This window comes from Oryzias melastigma, linkage group LG6, assembly GCF_002922805.2.
Source record: "Oryzias melastigma strain HK-1 linkage group LG6, ASM292280v2, whole genome shotgun sequence".
NCBI lineage: Eukaryota > Metazoa > Chordata > Actinopteri > Beloniformes > Adrianichthyidae > Oryzias > Oryzias melastigma.
Window position 1 is genome coordinate 7,171,192 of NC_050517.1, and position 12,264 is coordinate 7,183,455.

General features: G+C 41.3%; 1 protein-coding gene across 6 annotated transcripts in view; it reads left to right on the forward strand.

Moving 5' to 3' along the window:
• Nucleotides 1-8,204, forward strand: part of ppfibp2b (PPFIA binding protein 2b) — a 99,035-nt gene extending 90,831 nt beyond the window's left edge. For all 6 annotated transcript variants that reach the window (XM_036212224.1, XM_036212225.1, XM_036212226.1 and 3 more), the window contains 9 exons: nt 937-1,066; nt 1,137-1,256; nt 2,623-2,773; nt 3,018-3,129; nt 3,205-3,293; nt 3,375-3,497; nt 5,265-5,390; nt 5,466-5,654; nt 7,330-8,204. In XM_036212224.1, the coding sequence (XP_036068117.1) occupies nt 937-1,066; nt 1,137-1,256; nt 2,623-2,773; nt 3,018-3,129; nt 3,205-3,293; nt 3,375-3,497; nt 5,265-5,390; nt 5,466-5,654; nt 7,330-7,563 (1,274 nt within the window). In that variant the 3' untranslated portion in view covers nt 7,564-8,204. The remainder of the gene's footprint in view (nt 1-936; nt 1,067-1,136; nt 1,257-2,622; nt 2,774-3,017; nt 3,130-3,204; nt 3,294-3,374; nt 3,498-5,264; nt 5,391-5,465; nt 5,655-7,329) is intronic.
• Nucleotides 8,205-12,264: the final 4,060 nt, after the last annotated feature.

A 12,264-nucleotide genomic window follows, 5' to 3' on the forward strand; every position in this document is an offset into this window, starting at 1 on the left:
GTTGGATAGATTGACGAATGGATGGATGGATGGAGGGATGGATAGATGGATGGATGGATGGATGGATAGACGAACAGATGGATAGATGTATGGATGGACGGTTGGATATATTGACGAATGGATGGATGATAGACGGATAGATGGATGGATGGATGGACGGATGGACGGACGGTTGGATAGATGGATGGACGAACAGACGGGTGGATGGGTGGATGGGTGGATTGATGGACGCATAGACGGATGGATGGACGAACGGTTGGATAGACGGATGGATGGACAGACAATCGGATGGACTGACGGATGGAGAGTTGGATAGATAGATGGAAAGTCTGTAAAAGCTGAATCTCTTGAAATTGCGTCTCCATCTCAAGTAAACGTTCATCTTTGTGTTGCTGCAAATGACAAGCATGGAAGCATCAGACTCAGTGCTGCTGAAATAATTCTGTCTAATAAATGTTACCAGTAAATATTTACAACAATGTTTCTAATCAATAACCTAGTAAACTTTATCGTTTTGGCCTGTTTTTAATGCGTTGTTGTCACGCACTCTTGGATCTAAACATCCCTTTCATAACTTGTTTTCTTCTCATGCACATAAATATATTTTATATTCTTCTTTTGTTTTTCTTCTTGTCCTTTTGTTAGTATTTTTAAAACTGTGTTGACGATACACAAACCTGCATGTGACTTCAAAAGAACTTCAGTTCTCCTTGGAATGTCTGTCAGCTCCATGAACGTCAACAAGAAATATTCTGTTATTAAAACGAGTCATTGGCAGCTGTAAAACTGTTAAAATACATAAATACACAGCACAAGAACCCCACAGATTACTTTAAAATATATATATTTTTGTTTCAGGATTAAATTTAGATTTCTATCCTGTCAGTGTGACACATCCTATGACGATGTCTCATTAAAGTAACTCTTCTCTGTCAGAGCCCTCAGATAGGCTGGACATGATGTCTGACCACTCCCCCCTGTCCTCCGGGGTGGACTCGGGCCAGCAGTCTCCGGTCTCGCCGGAGAACAGGAAGACCCACAGAGGCATCCGGAAGCTCTGGGGGAAGTACGTCCCTGGAAAGCTGCAGCATCGGCATTTGTGTTCCTCACACGCTCAAACCTCCTTCTGTCTCCAGGATCCGCCGCAGTCAGTCCGGCAGTCCTGTGCAGCTCCACGACCAAGAGGGCGGAGATTTTAAGAGGGGGGGCTTCAGAGCTACAGCCGGACCCAGACTGGCCCGCTCGGGGAAAACAAGGTTTGCTGATCTGTGTTTGGAGGGAATATCTGTGAGTCTATGTGTGTGCAAACATCAGAGCTTCTCCATGAGTCCTGGATCAGCACGTTCAGTCACTTCCATCAACTGAATCGATTGAACACTTTTGACCCAAGTGGAGCAAGTCTGCAGGAAGAAGTTTGAAAGTCATAAGAGTCACAATTCCAATGCGATAAACTAAAGGAATTGTGCAGATGGAAACTGTATAGATGTTTATCAGTTTAGTCCAGGAGACCAGCCTTTAAAATCCTCTGAGATCTGAAAACAAAGCGGTGGATGAGCCAACCATCACCACCTAATCTGATCCTCTCCCAAAGTCTTCTGATCCAGTTCGATTTTCTAACATTTTTGACAACTTTCCCCAGATTTTTTTTTATAAAGGAATAACTCCCAACCTGAGCTTCCAGTCTGATGAGTCTAAACCTTTTTCAAATAGAAGAGGCAAGAACATTGTTGATATGTCTGAAAGACCTTGAGATGATTTGATCAGAGTTGTAAGGAGTTCCTGAAAACCATACTTGAGTAAAGGTACAGATACCTTGCTGTAAAAATTCCTCCATTGCAAGTTACAAGTCACCAACTCCAGTTAGACTTGAGGAAAAGTATTAAAGTTTACGATTTTAAAAGGACTTGAGTATTTTACTAGTAATGAATATAAGCTCAAAGATCACCAAGAGATGTGGAAAAACATTAAAATGTTTATTTATGAGGTTTTATTTCCTTATTAGCTAATTCACATTCACATGATTTAGGTTATAAGTAGCATGCAGTACCATCAGCTCCCTGCAGATGGCGATATTGTCTAATCCGCCCATCAAACCAGACATGGTAACGTAAATTAAGATGCGGACTTCTCGCACATAATCACAATGTAACGGAGTAAAGAGTACATATATTCAATCAAAAATGTAGTTGAGTATAGAGTAAATTTGCTTACATTTAATTTCTCAGTACGAAGTAGCCAAAATGACGTTGATGTTACCTTTTTAATTCCCACTCTATTGTAAAGACAACATTATTATAATGACAGTCTTTTTTTTAGTTTTCCATTTGTTCTTTAACCCATTGGACACAAATCCTATTTTAGGACACAAACCACTTTAATGTCGGACTATATTTCCACAGACCGCTCTAAACAGAATTGAATTTAGCGTTTCATTTTTTAAACTTCTGGTTTCCAGGGTTTTTTTTCTTTCAAATTAAAATGGCAATTCATGAAATTTAGTTTAAAACGACAGTTTGTGGATATTTTACATATGATAAATATTGAAAGGAACAAAAGCAAAATTCCAGAGATGCAGGTCTGAAGTCTGATTCAGAACTCCTTTTTTCTGTTTTTTTATGTCAGAGATCTCAAGCTGCCGTTTTCCAAGTGGAGCGTGGATCAGGTGTGTGACTGGCTGGAGGACATCGGGCTGGGTCAGTACGGCCTGTTCGCTCGGCGGTGGGTCAGCAGCGGGCAGACGCTGCTCTCGGCCAGCCCCCAGGACCTGGAGAAGGTTTGTTCTGTAATGCTGAAGCTCTGCTGGTCCACCTGCACGCCGACGCTCACGTCTTTCCTAATCCCACCTGTCGGATTCTTGTGGTCATCCGTCTGTCTGCGTGGAGTTTAGTCACGGCTGTCTGTGCTTGTCAAGCTGCTCTTTAGTCTCGCCCTCACAGCCCCCATCACTGCCGTTTCAATGAGACGCTTCAGTCTGACCGGTCTCTTCAGGTGGACCTGATGGTTTGTTGCTTCTGCAGGAGCTGTCGCTGAAACACCCGCTCCACAGGAAGAAGCTCCAGCTGGCCATCAAGACGCTCACGGGGAAGCAGGCGGAGAGGTCGGCGGAGCTGGACTACATCTGGGTCACACGTACGAAAACACACTGTGACCGACGTCCGGCCCAGAACGGCTCTTCATCTGATCTCTGCTGGTTCTGTGCTCCAGGGTGGCTGGACGACATCGGCCTTCCTCAGTACAAAGACCAGTTCAATGAAGGACGGGTGGACGGACAGATGCTGCAGTTCCTCACGGTGGTGAGTTGGTGAACAGAGCTGAAGGTCCGGAAGCTTTCACATCGGACGAACAGAATTACGACTTTTTCCTCCCCTTCCCAGAATGACTTGCTGTTCCTGAAAGTGACGAGCCAGCTGCACCACCTCAGCATCAAGTGTGCCATTCACGTCCTCCACGTCAACAAATTCAACCCTAACTGCCTGAAACGCAGGCCCGGCAATGAGGTACCGCCACAGGAGGAGCCTGATGGCCCCGCCTCCACTCATTCACATCTGCAGATGAGATTAACCCCTTCATGCCAGACCTAATATACAATTGTTAAAAAATGTTCTAATCATTAAATTCAATCGTATGTAAAATGTGTATAAATGCGTGTAAATAAGAAGTCTGGCTGAGATCATTTTCTAAAGGATGTGTTAACAGTAAACCTGCTCTGCTTTTTTTTTTTTTTTTTTTTTAATGTTAACCTTTAGGAGTCCTGGGTCAGTCTGAGCATTTTTAAATTCTGCTCTAATAATTTATCTTTATTTTTGCTCTTTGTGGTATACTTGATATCCAGTTTATTTTTATATTTTACATTATATCACACAGTATTTCCACCATGAAACTGAAACTCTGCAAAAAACTCAATTCCATCTGGTAAATGTTGACATTTTTTAAAAATACAAAAATAAAAAAAAATCAGATCAAGCCGTTTTTTTGTTACATAGCAGATATAAATTGTGTAGAGACAAAATAAAATGTATAGCTCCAAAAACAAGATCAAAACAACATGGAAAATGTCTACAAAAAACAGGCAAAACTCCATCAAACGTCATACAATGTTCCAAGGATTTATTCTGAGGGGATGGAAATGATGCTGTGCTAGTTCTAAATCAAAATTTCAAAATAAAAACTCAAACTTTCACGTTAAATTTGAATGAAAATTATAATTAAGGGTAGTTGTCATTCATAAATCTTTGTAAATAACCTGTTATTGGTGAACTCGAGGGTGAGATCAGAGACTGCTAAGAGTTAACAACCAAAATGGGAAATGGACATTTTTCCTTATCTCAGAGCACATGTGTCAAAGCTAAGGCCCGGGGGCCGGATCCGGCCCGCCAGGTAAATATATCCGGCCCTCATTTTATATTCTTGTTATTTACGGCCTGATGTTATCTTACGCTGGTCACATATTAAAGTAACACTACGATTATGGAGGCTGAGAGATCAGTTAAGATGATCTATGGGTCATTTTTGGAACACAGCAGTTTACATCACAAGGATTTGATCATCCTCTCCCTCTCTCTCAGTCATGGTGCAAAAAGAAATACAAATAACTGGATAAAATAACTAAGGGATGGACAAAACAGTCAGACAACAAAACACAACAAAAATGATTTGATTGTTTTTGCTAAAAATCCCAACTCTTATTTTTATTTTTATTTCCAGACTTTGTTTGTTTGTTCAGCAGCATGTTCATATTTTGATCATTTTAACAGGATATATTTGATAGAAATCAAATCTTTTAGGTTATTTATGAATGTCATTTTTCATATAAAATTACATAAAAGCGAGTATTTTGTCTTTTAGCATTTAGTCGATTTCTAACTTGTATAATTTTGACAAAAATATATTTTATGGAGGGTAAAATATTGATACATTTTTAAGTTTTAAGTTGATTTATTCTGGATTCATATTCCTGCTTTTTTAATTCATATTTATGTTTAAAAGTTGTTTTTAAAGTTTTATAAATGTAGTTTTTGAGTGTTCAATAAATGTTTATCCTGTTCGGCCCGCGACCTAAACTGTGTTTTGGATTTTGGCCCCCTGTGTGATTGAGTTTGACCCCCTGTGTGATTGAGTTTGACCCCCTGCCTTAGTATAACTGATCCAACCTCCACCAGTTCTAGTTGATACCAGCGATTCCACTCAGATCTAAACAAGACTTTAAAACGCGTCTGTAAATGTGCTTTTACGTCAAACAAAGCCTGAATATTTTTGTGTTTCAGAGCCAGTTTTCTCCCAGCGAGGTGGTCCAGTGGTCCAACCACCGAGTCATGGAGTGGCTGAGATCCGTGGACCTGGCAGAGTACGCTCCCAACCTGCGGGGCAGCGGCGTGCACGGAGGCCTGATTGTGAGCACGTCTGGTGACACAACGAAAAGTTAACAAGCTCCAAAACGGCGTCTGACATCATACGCTCTCCAACAGATGCTGGAGCCTCGCTTTAACGCCGACACGCTGGCCATGCTGCTGAACATTTCCCCTCAGAAGACGCTGCTGCGGCGCCACCTCACCACCAACTTCAACAACCTGGTGGGGGAGCAGGCCCAGCAGGAGAAGAGGGAGTACACCGAAGCGCCCGGGTACACTCCCCTGAGCATCACCGCCAAAGTCAAGGTGAGGCGGGACGTTCTCTGTCAGGACAAACCCAAACCAGGCCTGTCACGTCTGAGTCTGGTTGATCCCGAGGACAGTCAACAAACATGTCCGTCTCTGTAACTCCACTTGAGCTCCTCTGTGTTCGAGCTGCCCTCCCCTCTTAAGTGTGTCTGTTCGAGTGCAGGAAATCCTTCTGCCAACAAACAGAAGCTGCTTCACTACTGGAATAGATTTGTTTGGAGAGCGGTTCCTCCCCCAGGGCTGAACGCCCCCCCACATGATATCCTGTGGTTCTTTACGAGCACATCAGGCATTTTGTTAGCAAGCTCAGCCGACATGTCGATGGAAGCTGCGATCTGTGCCTTATTACGCACATGAAAATGGCCTCCAGCTCGAACGGCGTCTACTCCTGGTGTGTGTTGTGTGCAGAGAAAGTGCTCAGTCAGCGTGAAAACAAACACAGCAAAATATCAACTACTGAAATATGCATATTTGAGGCAGTAAAACCTCACTTTTTAATGGCTGTTTGGACCCTCCTTTTCGTAGCCTGTTCTTCCATTGATGTGACATTTATGCTGAAGTTTGTGGGAACATTTACTTATAAACACGTTTTGGACCCTGTATAACAGGGCTGTCCCATCCTGGACCCTCAGTTCTACCCCCAGCCTGTTTTCCAGATCACCTTGACCTCCTCGACGCTGATTTGAGTCAGTTTGCTGGAGTTCATAAAGGATTTGAACCTTTTGAAATTATAACCGAAATGCATAAAGCATTTTAATATAACAAAAATAGAATAAACCGAAATTTGTTAGTCCAGAAGATTTCAAAGGAGATTAAATGTTCTGGACGAACCAGAAGAACCAACAGAAGATTCTCAGATTCTCAACCAATCAAAGACTGGAATCTTTTGTCTTACATGCTAAAGACTTTCAGGTTAGATTGCAAAGTCAGAAGACACAATTCACTCTGAGGTTCTGGATAAAAACAGAAGTTTTTTCAACAACTGAAAGTTTCAGTTTGATTGAATACTTATCATCTTGTGTTTTTCTGTCTTAAAGGGGACATTCCATGATTTACTATATATTTACTATATATGTATGTTCCTATATTACTTTTGGAACTCTAAAAAAACAAATTATTTATGAAGGGTTATTTATTTTCGGGACTTTTTTCCTACCTGGAACTAAAATGACTTGATTCCTGAAGCTCCGCCTGTCGCTGGGTGTGGGTGTCGCCCATTTTATGAAACGTCTTAAAAATATGTTCATGATTCATGAACTTTAGATAAGTTTAGGTGACCTCTGACCTACTCCAGTTCTAAGATCATTAATTTAGTTAAAAATGCTGCGGATTTGGTAATTAGTTTAAAATGTAACAAGATTTGTTTAAAAATGTGTAAGATGATTTTTCTTTAACATGACAAATAATAAACATAGAACAATATAGTGGAAATGGGACATTTTTCCATGAAATATAAGTGATCATATGAAAATTTAACAATTACTGAGATTAATGAAGTTCTGAAGATTGATTTCTCCTTACTAGCTTGTTGTCATTGTTGATAATTATGGGGAAAAATCAGTGTTCTCACATAGAGGAGTCTCTATTCATTTACAAATTGCGGACCAGCATCTACAAATTTTGTCTGTTATCTAAAGTGCTACCAAACTTTTTTCATTCTCTTTCCCCACAGCCGAAAAAGTTGGGCTTCTCCAACCTGACGCACCTGAGGAGGCGGCGGTCGGACGAGTCCACAGATTACGTCTGCCCCATTGAGTCACCCTCGTCTCAGTCAGGACAGTCCGCGGCCAACGGCGTGCAAGTGCGGCCATACGCCGGCTTCAGAGGCCTGAGCCCCATCCTGGACCGGGAGCCCGCCAGGGACCAGGTGGGGCTCGAGGAAGGCAAAGCTGACACATCGCCATGACAACACACCTGACCCCAGCTGACGGATACCTCGTCACGCCCACGGACAGCTGTGCTGTCGGCCTCCATATGCTGTCGGCGCTGCTTCTTTGCCTCCTTTGCTTGCAGCCCACAATACCTCAGCCCCCCTCCTGCTACCTGAAGCCCCGCCCATCACCCCCGCCTTGTGCCTTACTCTGACTACCCTGGCTGCAGGGAGCTAAGACCTCAAATCCAGCACACTTTGAGTCAGTCGCTTCACTAACACCCCCTCCCCCATATCCAATCCTGTGCCATGCCCCCCCCTCTGGACTACAGCAGTAAACATGGACGTTCAGATCAAAGCCATCCACTCCTCAGCACTCCAGGATTTTATCCGTCAGATTTGCTCCATTTTGACTTTTCTAACTTCTTTGACTAAAACTTGTGCAATATTTGCATAAAACTACAGAGGGACTGTATTTAATATTTATGTAACAGCTGTGCAAATGAAACAGGGGCATGTTCTGTTTGATACTCGTGATTTTTTTAATCGTCATTTACATAATTATCTGTAATAAGATTTTTATAGCGGAGAAACTCTGCAAACAGGAAGATTACGTGTATTCATGTGCAAGTGAAAAGGTTTATGAAAGCGTTTAATAAACACGGTAAAGTGTGTCAGTGGTTTTTTTGCCTTCATCTGTAGAGGAAGTGCTCTGCTTCTGTCAAAAGTACCTCACGTTTTCTTTAATTTGGGTTAAAAACATGACATTTGGGTCACTTCTCATGTTTGCTATGACTCAAGTCTGGAACAGTGCATGCCTGAGTAACCTGCATCACCCTCTAACCTGCTTTCTTCACCATCTTCATCCTCACTGTCATGGCGGCTGTCACACCATCTTCACCAATGTTGAGCTCCAGACGGCAGCCCATTTGAACAGGTGACACAGACGTGCATGTATGAGCGTACAGCTGCAGGTACAACCATACACCCGCACACGCCTCCGCCAGACGTGTTTCTGCAGGCAGTAACTGCTGTGGTTTGCTGAGATCGGCATGAGTGTGACCCGCCGTGTGTGTGTTGCAGATGGTGAATGCAGAGCGCACCATTCTGCAAATAGAAGCTTTGTCTGAAGGCATCAACAACCTCACAGTAAGAACCAACAACACATACACCGCTGCTTACTGACTCACGGAACAGGCTGAGCGTTCTGCTGTGTGTGTGTGTAAGTTTGTACTTATGAACAGGCTGAACGTTCTGCTGTGTGTGTGTGTAAGTTTGTATTTATGACATTGTGGGGCAACAATCTGTTGTACAGTCACGGGTCGGGGACCAGTTTGAGAGTGGGGACCAAAAAGCGGTTCCCCACAAATAAATTCACTTAAAATTGTACAAAAAGTAGTTTTTAAGGTTCCTGTGCAAGTTTTAGTATTTTAGGTCTCTTTTTCCAACTGTGTCTGTTTTTTGTTTTTTCCCACTGGATCCTCCAGTGTGTCTGTGCGTCTTGATGATGAGAGAAGCTTCAAATCAAGCTAACCTCAACCTACATAGTTTATCATCTATGTGCATCTCAGCCATTAATTTATAACTAATCTAAATTAAATAAGTGCTAATTGAGTAATCCTTACTAAAAAAAATATATTTTATTTTCTTTTATTTATTTATTTTTCTTTTTCCCCTCTTTGGCCTCAGCTGTCTTACACTGCTGGGTTTTGTTATTTTAGTTTGGGGTTGGACCTTGGTAGTCTTAGTTTGCGGGTTTTGTTTATTTGTTTCCGTTTGGTAGTTTTGGTTAGGAGGAGCTGCTGACTCTGACGGTCTACATGGCTGGGTCAGCAGTCTCCATGACTTATTTACGCTTGGCCAAGAAGCCACAGTGAAGAGTTGCAGACCCCTAGTCTAGAGAATTTGGACAAACATACTTGGTGGAGTTGTTGTGCTCTAATCCCAGTTTCCCACTCCCATAATGCTTTGCTTCCAGTACCTGCTGAGCCGGGATGAGCTGCGTAAGGAGCTGAGGCGGTCTCGGACGGCGCTGGTTTGATGGCTCCATAGATGGTCTCAGAGACCTGCAGCCGATCCGGTCTAACCCTGCAGCTGGAGACAGCCACAGAGCGAGCAGGAGCCTCACTGATGCACAGCTACTGCAACTTACACGCCACTAAAGACTAAACCACCATTCCTGCTCTCCTATCCACCCTTAACTATGTACTGATCCATGTGTGCCAGACTGAAATTAGATCCACATGAGAAAACACGGAAGTTCCTCTATTTCAGCTTTTCCTCTCCTCAGGATTGTGTTGATTCTTTCATCGTGGGCAGATGCACAAACACAGCAGACATGACAGAGGTGTTGGTCTCCATGTAAATGTTTACATCCTGTTTCCAAAGGTTTGCTGCTGCTGAATATTCTCTAACTGTATTTCAAAATAAGGGTCTCTTTAGAAGACAATCATGCCAGAAAGACCTTTATTTTACATTTTTATTGTTCCTGAAAGTCTTGTGGGTTCAACTAAAATATCATGCAGCTAAACTCTGAAGAGCAAGGTCTGTCTCCCAGCATGTTTGCCTCCTTCATTTGTTTATTTTCAGGATCTACACTTCAAAAGTACAATCTTAAGAAGGTATAAAGACTCATATCAAGAAAGTTTTTCAAAAGCAAATGAATTTAGTCTCAGTGAATTGATTTGTCTTCTTGAAATGATCCATTTATCTGACCCCATTGACCTGCAGTGTGGATCTAGTTTCTTTGTTCTCTGTTAGTGATCAGTCACTACAGAATTTCTGAGAGTTTGTCAGCTAAATAAAATAAAAATACTCTCAGTGATTTAAATTTAATATTTACATAGTAAAAAGTTCAAACTCCTTTAAAGTTTAAATGTGTAAAACATGACAGACTGGTTTTGAAAACAGCAGCAATGATGATAGTGAACCTCATCTTTTGAAAACCTTATTTGTGCAATTAAAAACATAAAAAATAAATCTTGTGTGGATTCTATGCTCCACAGCCTGACAAACAGCAATCAAATAAACTAAAAATCTTCCTGTTAAAACTATAAAACACTGAAACAGAGAAGATTCAATGAATACTGAGAATAAATTAGTGGAAAACTTAAATAGAAAAAAATTGTCTTGTGTTTTTATCTTCTTTATGTAGAGACTGTGCAGCTCCAGTTCTGCATCGGAAAACCCTGACAACTCAGCAGTACTATTTCTTCCTGATTTTTCATTGCTGACACAGATTTTGTTTTTTTTTTTTTGTTGAAAATGCTAGAAAAAATATGCAATAAGTTAGACTGTTTCTGTCAAGTTCAACCAGCTCTGAGACCACATGAAGAAAATGTTATGAAAATGAAAAAGTGACCAAGTTTTACTGAACAACAAATATAAACAATTGTATAATAACTTTAATTTTTGTGTGTGTTGAAGTTTATTTAAACTTAGTGCAACTTAAGATAAAAAACAAATGTAAATATGTCAGATTCTAGCTTCATAAAGCTTCTTGTTGATTCTGAAAATATGATGACAAAATACAATCAAACAAGGAAACACAAAGAGACAACATTCATGACCAAACTGCAATAAATCAAACTTTTGTTTTTGAAAACTAAAAACTGATTGGGACTGGGGGCGCATTCATGTTGAGGTTCAGAAAAGTGCACTGTGGGTAATTATTTCCCTAAAAAATGAAATTGAATGTCTTTAGCCTGAGACCTTTATGGTCACAGCAGTGATTGGTTGTATGTTTTTCCTTCAGATGATAGTCAAAGGAGATTGCACTTTATTCTGATTATGGACATGTGTGACTCTCCTCTGATGTCATGTAACTCAGGTTTTTCTTATTTGAGGATTCCACATTAATAATAATAATAAAGCAGATTTCTCAGATTTGCTGTGGAGCTTTATTTTTCATCAAACTGCCCTGTGGAGGTGAAAACTGACCATTATATAAAAGGTTTGGAGAGTTTTGTTTTTTATAGTTTTTTTATTTTCTAAGTTCTAAATGTGAATTTTTAAAGGGTAACCAAACAAGGCAGGTGGAGGCTGAATCAATTATTAGCCCAGATTTTAAAAATGCCAAAAAGGGGTGGGGCTAGTGGGGGAGGAGTGTCTTGGATCTATGATTGACAGTTATGTTAGCTTTATGTAACGTACGCTAAGTCTTTAATATGGAGAGAGGTACCAGTCAAAGTGATGCAAGTTTCTCCACAGAACTTTCTGAGGAGGTTGAGGATTTTTCTCCTCCCCCTTTTCCCGAGGCCAGCGTTCATGGTCCAGAACCTTATTGTTTCGGGTCGCTGGGTCAAGACGCTGCTTTGATACTGCCTGACAGCAGGGCTGCCGGCGCAGTTGAGGGTTTGCAGGTCCGAAGGGGAACTGTGTCTGAGAATGGTAAAATGCTGCTAGCATCATAGCTAATAAAAGCTAACGCTGAACAGACAATCCCGAGTGAAATGTTCATTGCAAATCCATCACCAGGACGGAGTTTAATGGATTCAATGCCAATTATACTCAACCTCTGTTCTCTAACTTCCGAGTCTGAAGCCAATACACCTACGAGCCATGCTAAAGCTAACGGCCAACTATATTTTACTTTGTCAAAAATTCGGCAAAAACCAACAGCATTTTTAAAGCCCCATTTATAGAGATCAACAGCCAAAAAGTTGATTTAGTGTTTGGTCACCCTTTAACCCTTATGCTATCCCCACCCCTTTTTGGCATGTTTACATTAAAAGTGGG